Source organism: Dermacentor albipictus, chromosome 2 (genome assembly GCF_038994185.2).
Source record: "Dermacentor albipictus isolate Rhodes 1998 colony chromosome 2, USDA_Dalb.pri_finalv2, whole genome shotgun sequence".
NCBI lineage: Eukaryota > Metazoa > Arthropoda > Arachnida > Ixodida > Ixodidae > Dermacentor > Dermacentor albipictus.
In genome coordinates this window covers 4,411,196-4,425,692 of record NC_091822.1, presented here as the reverse complement: position 1 = coordinate 4,425,692, position 14,497 = coordinate 4,411,196, and the positions used below count along the sequence as shown (strand labels likewise).

At 48.7% G+C, this 14,497-nt stretch overlaps 1 protein-coding gene across 2 annotated transcripts in view; it reads left to right on the top strand.

Moving 5' to 3' along the window:
* LOC139055858 (CUE domain-containing protein 1) overlaps positions 1–14,497 on the top strand; it is a 187,423-nt gene that overhangs the window by 155,101 nt on the left and 17,825 nt on the right. For both annotated transcript variants that reach the window (XM_070533423.1, XM_070533422.1), the window contains 2 exons: positions 4,539–4,608; positions 4,722–4,833. In XM_070533423.1, coding sequence (XP_070389524.1) covers positions 4,539–4,608; positions 4,722–4,833 — 182 coding nt within the window. The remainder of the gene's footprint in view (positions 1–4,538; positions 4,609–4,721; positions 4,834–14,497) is intronic.

Sequence of the window (14,497 nt, the reverse complement as noted above, 5' to 3'; positions counted from 1 at the left end):
GACCTCGATACGCCGACGAGGACTGAGTGGGAAACTATTGCGACGCTATTTCGGACCCTACAAAATCATCCGACGTATGGGCGTCTTGCGCTGGAGTTTGATGAGTTTGAGGTATAGCAGCGGCGCCTGGTGGCAGCGCGGGAAACGACATCTGGGTCGTACCAGCTTGGGCCGTATTGGGCCCTGGCTGTGGCGAAGCACGTTTCTAGGCCGAGTTTTGCGTCGATTCGCACTTTTTTCTGCCCTGTTGCGAGTGCGAAAAGGCTCGTCACTTCTCACAGACCACGCCGACCACGCTGCGACTCGTGGCAGCTTATAGTTTAACGAAAACGGACTCTCCGTGAGACGTAATGCTGGGAGCAGAAGGAATCGGCGACACCGATCCTAGCTCAGCCTCGTAAAAGCGTCACCGTCGTTACTTCTGCGTCGTCGGCTGCCATGAACAAAAAGGCCTGAATCCCAACATCAGGTTCTACCGTTTTCCTTCAAGGCCTCACGAAGCGGAGCGTCGGGCGCGCTGGTTAGCTGCAGTTCATCGCGCTGGGTAAGCGAAACTTCGCGCCATGCTGACTGCTTCGCCTGTATTGAACCTTGCTTATCTGCGGTCTAAAATTCGGTCTTTTGAACCTGCAGTCCCGACGGCAGACCGACATCGCAGCAGGCATGGCTGGTGATTCACGATTCGAGACGCGGCCATTAACAATTAACAATTCGACCCGTGCGAAGTGGTGCGTGCAAATGAGCACAAATGGTCGGGCTGATTCGGTGACAACTCACTACCCCACTACGAGCAGCACAGGTTAGGGAGTTAAATGCGCTTATCTCAAGCCAGTACGTTGAGGCAGCGCAGCAAGGTAGTATTGATTGCAGCACATCGATGTTCGAGCGCTGTCATGAAAAGCTACATCAAGCGAGCAGCGCACGAGCTCGCGCGATTCGCACGTACGTTACTGCAAGCTCATAGCATTGCATCAGTTATTTATCAATTGCTAAAGGGACAGATGGCCGCTACTACAGTGCAGCAGGCATAACTACTTGTCTAGCGGCATGCAGTCAACAAAGATCAATTGCAGGGGGTCCGCCGTTTCGCGGCATGTCGAAAGACCGCTGCCGTCGCCGCGAGTACCGTCGTGCGCCGCTCGAGCTGTTCGGTAGACATGATGCCGCCTTATCGTTGCTGTGAATTCATTTATTGCAAGCATTTCCTCGCGTTTGTGCGCCTGAATCTAGCAGCGTGCAAACCTTACCTGAAGTTCAACTTCGTACGCGACTCGCTTCACTTGCGATTCGCCGTACACGTATTCGGCGTTGCATAAGTTATTGCCTTTACGCAGCGTGCCACCCGTGAAAAAAATCTTCGGCGCCCAATGTTCGCTGCAAGCCGCGGTACAACAAAACCGAAAGTGGCGGGTCCATGTTTTCGTATTTTTCCGAAACGTGTTTTCGTGTGTCCAAAACGTGTTTTCCGAAGCAGACGACCGAGCTTGGTACTACCCAGTTGAGGACAGAGGGCGCTTTTTAGCACCATTTTCGCAGCGCCCCGTGGGCAATGCAAGAGCCCCATTGGCACACTGGACTATGAGGTAGTGCCAGACGGCATTTCCCATTCACAGCGGCGCCGTGCACGATCTGAAGTGGTCCACGTGGTCCGTCTTAAAACCTTTTACGTACGCTGACGAACTTTCCTTATTTTGCTGTTTTCCTTGCTACGGGTGTTTTTCTTTATTACTTTCGTTTGCAGCATCGGGTCGATGCTTTTCAAGAGGGGGGTATTGACACGTGTACTTGTTTGTCTTTATCGGGCGACACGTTTCACCGCCTAACAAATGTTACCGCACAGCGCAGGACGCGCCTACATGTATCGGAAGTTTCTGGCATGTTATCGATGCTTCTATCCGCTGTCTGTGACCGAACTTTGTGTAATCTGATCGCATGTGTGCGCGACACGAATAGTGTAGAACTTTGTGGAAGACACGCGGGTCCCAGCGATTACTCTGGAACATTCGACGACCGTTGTACAAAAGCCGAAGCGCTTGACCCTTTGATCATATTTTCGATGATCGCCGACCGTGTTCGTCACTATCGTTGTGCTATAAGTGTGGCGTGTTTTTGTGGCCACAGGTTCGCCCAGTAAAAGTTAGTTTTGTCTTTCACAGTATTGCTACTGTGTTCTTCAACGTCACCATCACGTGAGAGTATAAATAGCTCATATTCGAAAATATTTGCTTCTGTATGCATCTCCTTTTTATTTGTATTTGAGAATGTCTGACTCGATTTGCAGTTTCTTTCGGAGACATTTTATTTGCTGTGCATTTTACTAACCCCTCCCTTCTATTGTTTTTTTCGAATAACGTAAACACTACTCCTTAGTATTCAAATTGGGTTAAGTCGGTTGTTAAAAAAAAATTCACATGCTTACTAAAGAGTGACAGCATCGGGCGGTATGGTTCCAGCCCGTCTTGACATTCCCCGAGTTCTGCATCACTCAGGGAATTTCGCAAAGGCACTCAGGAAAAACCTGGAAAACTCAGGGAATTTGGAAATGTGAACTTGGTAGACACCCTGGTACTACAAACACAAATACAAATATCAGGACACGACATGCTTTTGAAGTAAATTTTTGAGGTCACTCTGATCTATAGTAGTAGTTTAATTTTAATGAATCATACAAAGCCAACAGATTTGCTGCAACTAAAAAAAAAATTGGGCCCCTCAGTTCCCCTTCTTCTCATCATTATAACAAAGCCATATTCAGTACAAAAATAATTTATTTGCATCCTATATTCGTTATAAACACACATGCTGATACCGGCAGGAAAAGAAATGGTGATAATATCCATAAAAAGCAAAGTCAAGCATGATACCATCTGCGTCCTAGCAAGTTGTCTTTCTTTTATGTCACGGTAACGGCAAGCCATGCCGATGTGCAACGTGTAAGAAACGCTAAATTATAAATGCACTTTTCATCACTGTTACCACATAACGTAATTAATGCATTGACACAGGATCGGCTTGCCGGTTGCAGGCCAGCCAAGCCATTGGACAGAATGTGGCAGTTCAGCTTGCTTTCGCTCACTGAATGAAATGTTCACTTCCAGAATGCTTATCTGGAGCCATACTCTTATGGCTTTGTTATAGGAGTAGAATACTGCACTGAAATAAAGCACCACCAACCACTACTTATACTTTACTTCGTTATATCAAATAATTTGTTATATCCATGTTTATTATATGAAGGTCTGACTGCACTTTATTTGGTTGCAGCTACACGTTTTGAATCATGCTGAACCGCCTATTCGAACTGAATAGTTGAAATTTTAGTGCATTTTGTTTAGTTGCATGACTAATTAGTGTACTTAGACGTACTGTCCTCTGCCACAGTTTCAGCCACTTCCAATAAAGCAAATGGTATATATTTCATATAGTTTTCCTCGTACACTCATTTTAACACCGATTCACTCTGCAAAGGTGGCATTGGGCTTGTTGACTGTTGGCTGTCTGTCCTGCCATTACTGGGTTCTCTCTTTGTATGAGGACATACACAGTAGACATCCGTTAATCAGACTTCTGTTAATTCGATTATCCCGGCCAGCGCCCATACATTTCTGTGAGCTTTTGTTATTCCCATCCTAGAATTGGCCTTCGCCGGATTCGCACGTGGCCAGTCAGCAGGCGTGTGTCTGGCACAGCTTTGGGGGATGTGTTGAACTCACCTCGTCGAAAACGCCTGCATGCCCCAGGAACATTTCCAAGCAATAACAATAGCTCACAATAGCTTATTAAGGTGTTTGCCCGATTATAATGCGCTCATTTTCTTTCCCTAGAAAATTTGACCAATAACCGCGTTCGTGACGTTTGTATGCTTCGCAGCATAGCGCGGGTGTATTGCGGCGAAGCTGACTAAAAAAATCGGCTGTCACTGTTTTTTTGTTTCTTTTTTTGTTAAAAAATCGGCTGTATATAAATGTAAAATTTGTTTAGCAGCTTTAATTATATCTCAATGTTAGTTTTCTACTTTAGACACATGGAAAGTAGGCGCACATTTGATTGAGGCAAGTACTGCCAAATGAATTAGCGGCGTGTTCTTACCTTTTTATGCATCTTGTTTAATTTGACCCACCAAATAACTCAATTGATTTCGTCAGTCCCATCAGGGTCGAATAAACACAAGTCGACTGTATAAGCTTGCTGATGAAGTGTCTTGAATTTTTATTTGTTCCATCGTCGTCATCACAGTAGATTGCTACTGGTAGGTGTATGAACATGTAGAATATGCGAGTTGGATGTATGTTGAAGAAGATGGCGTTCTTGATAAGATGTTGGAAAAGACAGAATAAGCACAAAAATTTTGAAGATCGCGACCTATGCAGCAATTAATGTATAGCATTTACAGCAACGCAATGTTCCCGTAACAACATGTGACCGTAAGCATAAATAAAGAATGCTGTCTGTGAAAATTTTACATGTCCAGTTTGCTTATTACTTATGCTAATGTACTCCTGTGTTACTTCTTGCTTTCCTTTCATTCTCTGTCGCAGCATCAAGACGGAAGTTTGCTCAATTGGCCCGACTGTTTCATCGGACCAAAAAATGCCACTTCCGCCAGATGTATCCTTCACTCGTGGCATCACTTTTCTTGCTTTGTTAAACATCATGCTTTTGCTCGTATGTGATTTTCTAGCTGTTGGGGACAGCACGATTCCTTAGCATCAAGCTTCCAGGCTGGGTGATGCGGCCAACCCATCACGTGATAACTTGCTGCTACACGAGGACCCTGGCTCATCAGAAGAGGATGCTGAAGCGCGGCTTCATCAAGAGCAGAGACAGGCACAGGTCAGCTCACTGCAAGCTTGTACAAGTTCATAAGCTGAGAAAACATTTCAGTGGTTATTTCACTGCAATGTCACTGCAAATTTTCACGGAATGCCATGCCCACTCTGGTAGCAGTAGATGAAGTTCATCCTTCATGACCTTAACTCTGAAGGGTGACCATATAATATGCAATTAGTTCCCTTTTGTCCCATGTGCACATCTCATGAACATTTAGTTCACTGAGCCTACTCAGTGGTTCAAATGTCTACTTGGCAGAGCAAATCTTTTAGTCAGTCCTCCTCACTGTAGAGGTCGCCACCTGTGTATACAAGGTGGCGCTACAATCTGATATGACCTAGTATTTATAAGGGGCTTTGGGGAGTGGAATAAACATTGTTTTGGTTTCCGCCTTGCCGGTAGTCCGCCTCGTCCCTCGGCTCTTGTGCAGAACATGGTGTCAGAAGTGGGATACCGCCATTAACACCAACATGCCTGACACGGAATCCACCCCCGCCGAGACCACCGAAGTGAAAGTGCACATCATTCATGCTGGCGTATCTGGTCTGCGCCCACCGGAGAACTTCACATTTGCAAACCCGGGAGAATGGCCAACGTGGATTTCTACGTTCAAGGATTACGCTTTCGTGGCCGGCCTCCACAGCGCCAGCGACGAGGCCCAGGTACGGACGCTTCTTTACTGTATGGGACTTCAAGCCAGGACCATTCTTTCGTCCTTGGGGGTGTCAACACCGGAAGCGCTTTCTTTCACTGCCGTCAAAGAAAAGTTGGATTCGCACTTCGTGCATCCAGTAAATGAGATATGTGAAAGTCGTCGTTTCCACCGCCACACTCAGCAGCAAGGCGAATCTGTGGATGACATTTTTCGGCATTACGCAACCTGGTAAAGCGCTGCAGCTATAACAGCTCGCTTGTTGAGGACCGCCTTGTTCGCAACAGATTCGTCATAGGTATATGTGACGAGAAACTGTCTGATCAATTGTGCTGGTGCACAAAACTTACCGCTGAGGAAGCACTGTGCCAAGCCCGCATACACGAGAACGCAGAAAAAGAGCGGTTATCATGCGCTAGATTGACTATGGATAACGCTCTTGCCGAAACGCTAAATATCGACTCGGCTTGGCGAAACGATACACCCACTTCTTCTCCACGTTTCCGCAACCAGTCTGAGCACCCGGCTAGGTTATCGTGTAGCTTTTGTGGACGACAGCGTCACTCTCAAAAAGACTGCCCAGCCAGAAAATCGGTTTGCCACTACTGTAGAAAGCTGGGACATTTTGCCAAAGTGTGCATGAAGAAGAAAGCAAATTAGCGACTGGGTTCCATCGAACTTCACAACGTGGATTCACGACGAGCAAAGTGCATAGACATACTAGTGAACAGGCACGCGGCCGAGTTTAAGATAGACTCTGGTGCGGAAGTCTCTGTTGTCTCACCGTCTTTCCCAGGCCAACCGCGGTTGCTGGATGAAGTTGAAGGAGAAGTCTTGGGCCCTGGCGAACAGAGTCTGCACGTTCTTGGTACCTTTGAAGCAACCTTACAGTGGGGTGATAAGTCCACAGTGCAGACCTTGTACGTGGTTGAACGTCAGCGCACTCACCTGCTTGGGCTCCCTGCAATTGAAGCCCTCGGTGTGGTTAACTTCCTGGAATCTGCCGAGTGCGTTCATTCACCCCCAGCCAAGATTTTCCAAAGGTTGGGAAAATTTCGGCAAGCCGACTATCACATTCGCGTTAAACCAGGCGCTTGTCCATTTTCCCTGAGCGCTCCAAGGCGGATTCCAATTCCTTTAAACGACGTTGTCAAGAAAGAGCTAGACGACCTAGAGTCGCAGGACGTCATAAGGAAGGTAGCGACCCCAACTGAGTGGTGCTTCGGGCTTGTAGTCGTGCCCAAATCATCAGGCGGCTACAGAATCTGCGTCGATCAGACGAAGCTGAACGAAGTCATCGAAAGGGAGCGCTTCATCTTGCCGACGGTGGAACAGATCCTCGGCCAGTTGGGTGGAGCGCGAGTATTCTCCAAGTTGGACGCGCGGTCTAGTTTCCATCAGGTGAAGCTTAGCGCCGACAGCCGTGAGCTCACGGCATTTATAACACCGTTCGGCCGGTACTGTTACAAGAGGCTCCCTTTTGGTATAGCCACGGCACCGGAGTATTTCCAGCAGTTAATATCGAGGCTTCTTGAGCGCTTGCCTGGAGTCGTGAACCTGATTGATGACATACTAATCTTCGGGAAAGATTGTCAACAGCATGACGAGCGTCTGGCTGCAGTCCTAGCTCGCCTTGAGGAGGAGGGTGTCACCCTTAACGAAAAGAAGTGTGCGTTTCGGGTCAGTTCGGTCAAGTTCCTTGGAGTAGTGACTGGGGCGGACGGGATCTCGCCAGACCCGGACAAGGTGAAGGCTGTCAGAGATCTGCCGCCACCGTCCGACGTCAGCGGAGTACGACGATTGCTGGGAATAACCAATCACGTCGCACGGTTCATACCTCACTAGTCTGACGTTACGGAGCCCACTCATTCCCTCCTAAACAAGAACACCGCCTGGACTTGGGGTCCCAGTCAAGAAAAGGCCTTCTCACGCCTCAAGTTGCTGTTGAGCTCCGACACATGCATGGCAAAATACGATTCTTCCTACCACACTAGTATCTGCGGATGCCAGCTCCTACGGTCTGGGAGCTGTACTGCTACAGGACCAGCCTGGAGGTACTCGACGGGCTGTAGCATATGCTTCAAGGGCACTTACTCCGACGAAAGCACGTTATAGTAAACAGAAAAAGAAGGTCTCGCGGTGACTTGGGCCATTTCACGGTACGACCAATTCCTTTGAGGCCTAAGCTTCGAGGTCCACCACTATGCTTCGAGACAGACCACCTTCCTCTGGTCACCCTTCTGGGTAACAAGGACCTAGAACTCGTGCCGACTCGCATACAATGAATGCGGATAAAACTGATGTGATATCAGTACGTGGTGAAATATGTGCCTGGAAAGCACTTAGCTACGGCGGACACTTTGTCATGAGCTCCCTCTGATTTGCCAGCTACTCGCATGGTAGACACCCTGGAGTTGTTTGTCAGTGAAGTGTTCAAGGAATTACCGCCTCTTGTAGCAAGATGGCTAGAAGATGTCCGCATACACCAAGCCCAAGATGGAGTCTGCTTTGCGGTCATGAAGTATTGCACGAAAGGATGGCCAGACAAAAACAAGGTGCCGCTGCAAATCGCTCCATTTTGGAAGGAGAGAGACAGATTGAGCGTATACGACGGCATTCTTCTGCTCGACTGACGACTTGTCATTCCTTCAGCCTTGCATCAAGACATTCTCGCCCTATTACACGAAGGGCATCAGGGAGTGCGGCGCTGCCAAGAATGGGCCAGGGAGTCTGTTTGGTGGCCTAACTGTAACATGCATGTTGAGCATGTGGTGACATATGGTTGAACATATGCGTCGAAACTCGAGTTCAGCGTTCTGAGCCTATGTTGTCCACGGTGACACCCGACAGACCATGGCAGCACCTTGGCATCGATCTGTTTCGACTTAGAGGGCGTGATTACGTCCTGATTGTTGATTATTATTCCAGGTTTCCTGAAGTAGTCTCCGTGGGGTCCACCACGGCACCAGCAGTCATCTTGACGATCAAGAGCTGTATTGCCCGTTTTGGCATACCAGACATCGTCCGGACCGACAACGGACCGCAGTTTGTGTCCAACGAGTTCGCCGAGTTTGCGTGGTCATATGGCTTCCGTCACGAGACCAGCAGCCTGAGGTGCCCCCAGAGCAACGGAGAGGCAGAGCGCATGGTACGCACAGTGAAAGACTTGCTCTTCAAAGGTCCTAATCCCTACCTTGCCTTACTGTCGTACCGTGACACGCCCGGTCCCAATGGCATTTCCCCGGCTCAAGCCCTCATGGGAAGGAAATTACAAACTCGTCTCCCGAGAAACCATTTTCTAGAAACCATTTTTCTTTCTCCGATAAGGCCAGATAGAAAGCTCACACATTTTTCTTTCACTTTGTCGATTTCATATGCTTCAGTTATCTCTCATGTCATTTTGCCCTGGGCCCTACTTAGAATGGTCGTGTTCTGGTAGACTGGGGTGCAGCTTGTAGGGGTTGGAGGACGGACTTCGGGAGGAAAACCCAAAACTTGGGAGGATTTATTCTACATTATTTACAAGGAGAGGTGAGCGACAAGTAGCCGTCGTGCAGACATTACGAGCCGGCAGCAACTCGGACGCTGCGGCCCGCGGCAAGAAGTTCGAGAGAGGTGAATAAGGGAATCAGGGCATGTCCCAGAATGCTCAGGTCTCTCTGGAAGGCTTCTTATAAACCCTTCGAGCACTGTAAGTCACGTCATGTTTGACCAATGGGAGAGTCCACTCCGATGACGCCACTTTCAGCCAATGGTAGGCGCCCGTGTCGTGGTGTCACACCTGGCGGCTTGCTGCGGTCTTGCCTCGCAGACTGGCAATGCACTTCGAACGAGGAGAAGGGGAGGGCTGCACCTGCTTCATTGTCGGATGCCCACCTGCTAATCCCGGCGGCGCACGAACTTGTTGGCACGTAAACTTGTTGCCTTAAACTTGTTTGCTCGGCCGCTTCTCTGGAATGCGCTTCCTGCTTCTGCATTCCTCAATTAGCTGTGCTGCCATCCGATGTGGTCTGGGGAACTCGAAGTAGCCTCAGGAAACGGCGCCATATCTAACAGCTCGTCCTCGCCCCGGTAGTTCTGAATGGCCGGTGAACTCAATTCGCTGGCCATGAGGAACGCTGAAAGAAGCTGCAGGGTACTGGGGTCGAGCCACGTTTGACAACCCTCGGGATCCTGGACCCTGGAGAACATACGTCAAACAAACCAAACAACACAGCGCTGCACCACGCGTAAGCGCCGGCTCTCCACCCCTGACTCGCCAGGCTATTACTGAGTCAAAATCAACCCTGATCTTTTAGTTCCCCAATTTTGACAAAGCAGTTCCAACCACCCTTCCAAACAGCTATCCATTTCTCCTCGATTGCCGACAAGACCAGAGTACTATTGTTGTTGCAAAACAAAAGGGTCGCTGACGATGCAAACAACAAATGAAAACAGCCGAACATAACTTAAGTGGCCTAACTACACGAACAGCATGTTTTCAATCTATCGCAGTGGCGTACATATCGCACGTAATGGTGCCACTGAACAATCTGGTCAACCTCACAAGTGCGTAATCACAAGCGCACTAGCCTTGTGGTCATGCACTAAACAAAACGCGTACTTGCGTTGTAGGCAAACTTTTCATTCACGCTTACTCACGTTTCTTCCCTGAAAGTCCTACAGGATACGTGACTTAAACGAACAATTAAACTTGCGGGACTTACACACTCCGCAGAACCCTTAAAAATAATGCGTCTTTTAATAACTCGTTCCACGCATACTTATCAGAGAAGACAGAATACGGCTGCCCTAACACACACGAGCAACCCAGTCATAAATCTGCTTCCTTCCGTCCACACAGGACACGCGCTAATGGAACTAAGAACGCTTCTCCGTGCAACTCATGCACTCACTGAAAATCTACGCGCTTAACCTTAGAAAATTCAAAACTTAAAAAGAAAGAAGGTTAAATAACACACGCGCTTTACGATAGGCCTCTCAACAATAACCTTGACCCTCAGGTTACTCACACACACAAAAAAAAAGCCTATCTACTTATTAATGAGCATCTCGCGAGACTACATGTTTACACAAACGCGTCTTTCAAATCTCGGAGCTTTTCTAACAAAACACAAACAGAGCTCATACCTTACACATTGAAAGAAACTCTAGTCTCAAATCGCGAAATTTTCCGATGCTCAAAAATAAAACCAAATAACACGTTTTGCTTCTACGGAAGCTCTCTTGGCTTCCCGTTCCCGATTGCTTACGACTGACTCATACTTTCAGTCGAACCCGCGGTGGGCGTGGTCTGAAAGCTACTCTGGCTGCCGAGAGACAACAAAAGGGCTGATTCACTATCAGCTCCCCCAAGACGTTACGGTCTCCTGCCAATTTGCGTCCTCGCGCCCAGCTTTCAACACAAACTCGATTGACCGCGTCGCCACTCCCCACCTGGTCTCGTCCTGCCACCTTGCGTTTCTTCGAACTGCATGCTGAGCTGTGAAAAGAACTACGGAACGACGAGGAGCTTAACTGCCTCGTGCCCTTTGTCCGCGTCCGTGCAGAACATTCTTCGCGGTCCCCCTTTGACCTGTGGCTCGAACGTTTAGGATGCGTCAACATCGTCAGTGACGACCGCACCTTTTTCCTCGCGCCCTGCCCTTTTGGGTTTCTCGCCATTTTTGGCGGCGCTACATTAATTACCAACTTCCGGTCTTTACTGCGCTTCTTTTTACGGCGCTTCCTCCTTGCACTAGTTTTCATGTCGCCTTCTCGTGCCTCGTGCTGGCCGGTACACATCTCGTCGGCCCGGATCGGTCTCTTACCCGCACAGTCTAATTGATTTTCATTTAAATCAACATTCTCTCTGCCTCGACTGGCGGACAGCTCAACCGACTCTGGCACAATGCAGCAGGCTTTACTCGAGTAAGACAACTCGCACTCTTGCGAACTGCCCTCTGCTACATTGCCCAGCTCACGCTGTGCATCGGCACACAGCCCGTCGGTATCGATCGCTGTCTCACGCGCACAGTCCGAATGATTCCTTATTAAATCATCCCTCTCTAGGCTACCTAGACTGGCGGAGAGCCGCACCGATCCCTGAACAATGCAGTTGTTCTCTCGTGAGCTACGGAGCTCGCCACCCCGAGAGCTATTCTCAACTGCATCGTCCAGCTCGCACTTCACTTCTGCACGCAGATCTGGCTCTACATGGGTGCTTGCTTCTGTCGGGTCAGAAGTACCCTTTTCTTCGCTAGCAACCTCGCTAACATTACCAGCGACGCACACACGCGGTAACTGTGCCAATTTGTTCGCAGCTGGCCTAGCTGTCTCCACAGTCATCTGTTGGCACAGCACCTCGTCGCTCTCACTACGGCCTTTAACGGCCTCTATTGCCACTAAGGCATCGTTAGCAGCTAGCCTTTTCCCTTCACTTATGAATCGGCAGCCAATCTCACAGGCACTACTCCTCTCGTCGGCTTTTGGCGAAAATCTGCTAGACACTTTTTCATTCTTTCGCTCTGTACTTCCTACAGAATTCTCAGACAGCCGTTGTCTCTGTGCCAATAACTGATCACAATACTGTATCTCTTTGATCAGTGCTGCCTTCTCTCCCTCATACTTTTGCTCACGCTCAAGCTTACGTTCCTGATACTCGCGTTCGCGTTCATTCTCACGTCCGTGACGCTCACACCTAAGAGTAAGTTCTTGAAGCTCCTGCTTCCGTTCATTCTCGCGTTCTTCACGCTGACGCTCACTCCTGAGCTCACGACGCTCTCGCAAACGTACACGACGCTCCCGCTCCCGTGGCTCCTGTATCACTTCCCAAGCAAGCTCAATGCTTTTGTCGTCATTGCCACTATCGTTAATCGCCTTTATGATAGCTGGCGTTTCCATCCGTTCGTCCGCCTCAACTCCCAAATCGTCGCACACCAACAACAAGTCTAACCTCGTCAACCTTCTAAGATCCATGGCAGCTGCCCCGACAGGTGGTTAAAACTGTTTTCCTTAATTAATTTGTGCAAACACACAATGCAACAAACTCCCGATTCCCAGAACTATCAAAATTGAACACACAACCTTTGAGTCTGGCGAATCATAAGGAAAAAAACCACGCGCTCACTTACGGTTGCAGCACCCTGCCATCCGGTTCATTCGTCCGCTGTTTCCGTTTCCTCCGGACTCCCTGGGTCGAAGGCTCGCTCCTTCTTCGCTACTCCCAGTTTCTTCGGACCTCTTTCGACGAAGGCTCACTCTTCTTCGCTCTTCCCGGTTCCTTAGGATCTCTCTCGACGAAGGTTGATCCGTAGCGCTGCCACCAGCTGATGCATTCGGAGGCGATCCTACCGCTGCCAACCAGATGTAGGGGTTGGAAGGACGGACTTCGGGAGGAAAACCCAAAACTTGGGAGGATTTATTCTACATTATTTACAAGGAGAGGTGAGCGACAAGTAGCCGTCGTGCAGACATTACGGGCCGGCAGCAACTCGGACGCTGCGGCCCGCGGCAAGAAGTTCGAGAGAGGTGAATAAGGGAATCAGGGCATGTCCCAGAATGCTCAGGTCTCTCTGGAAGGCTTCTTATAAACCCTTCGAGCACTGTAAGTCACATCATGTTTGACCAATGGGAGAGTCCACTCCGATGACGCCACTTTCAGCCAATGGTAGGCGCCCGTGTCGTGGTGTCACACCTGGCGGCTTGCTGCGGTCTTGCCTCGCAGACTGGCAATGCACTTCGAACGAGGAGAAGGGGAGGGCTGCACCTGCTTCATTGTCGGATGCCCACCTGCTAATCCCGGCGGCGCACGAACTTGTTGGCACGTAAACTTGTTGCCTTAAACTTGTTTGCTCGGCCGCTTCTCTGGAATGCGCTTCCTGCTTCTGCATTCCTCAATTAGCTGTGCTGCCATCCGATGTGGTCTGGGGAACTCGAAGTAGCCTCAGGAAACGGCGCCATATCTAACAAGCTGTATTCCCAGCACTGGATTCCGAGATGGCCTGACACCGCCTTCTTGACATTGTACTGGTGTTCTTTAAGTCTCTGGTTAAGGCGCCAGCCTGTTTGACCTGTGTACATGCTCTATACATGACAAAGGTATAGAATGTATGATGCCTTGAATGCAATCCATGGGTTTTCCAGGGTTCTTTATGGCACAACCGGGCCTCTCTCTCCTGTCCATGTTAACCCTTCTGCAAAACGCTTGCAACCATTCAGGAGCGGAAAAAAAACAGCATCCATAGGACTTTCTCAATATCTTTCGCAAATTATGCGAAGTGATGTGCATGTATGGAACTACGGCCACTTCCTACTCACATTTTCAGCTTCGGGTTTAACAGGCTCAAAGGATAGCCCAAGTCATGTAGACATTTAGCCTGGGGCCCACAAGCTTGTTTCAAGGTTATGCTGACAAGACTTCATCAATGAATCTTACAGACGTGAACTTATCGTGGCGCGTTTTACCAATTTCGAGTTGGCAGAGGTAAACAGAAGTCAAGGCTTCTAGGTTCATAGCTCAATACATAGTCGTATTGCGCTGCCCCGTGTCTATTATGACTATCGTGACATACTGTTTTCTTTGCTCTCCCCTTATACAATGCACTTCACTAGGCCTTTAATGGTTGAGTAAATGGCAATTGTGAAGAGCTCTGATTACAGCTTCTTCATTATGCGGCATAAAACCTAGCTGTTACTTTGTGTCAAGCACTCTGGAGTGCAAAACAGGACAGAATATTAAAGAAGGTGCTTCCACCTTAAGGCACCTGTTTTTCATGTCCGTTTTATGCTCTGCAGTTTAGTGCAGATAACATGAATCGACTGGCCCTATTTATTGCCACATTATATGCATGTTCATGGTTGGGAGCAGGGCTCCTTGCAGATGCCAAAACACCTTTTAGTTGTTTCTCCATTTTCAAAAGTTTTTTAGTTGTCTTCTCAACCCCCTTTCCCACATTCTTTTTCTGCTCTTTTTCTCCTTTTATTTAGTCAGTGCCTGCTGAGATATTTATTTATTTATTTATTTATTTATTGTAC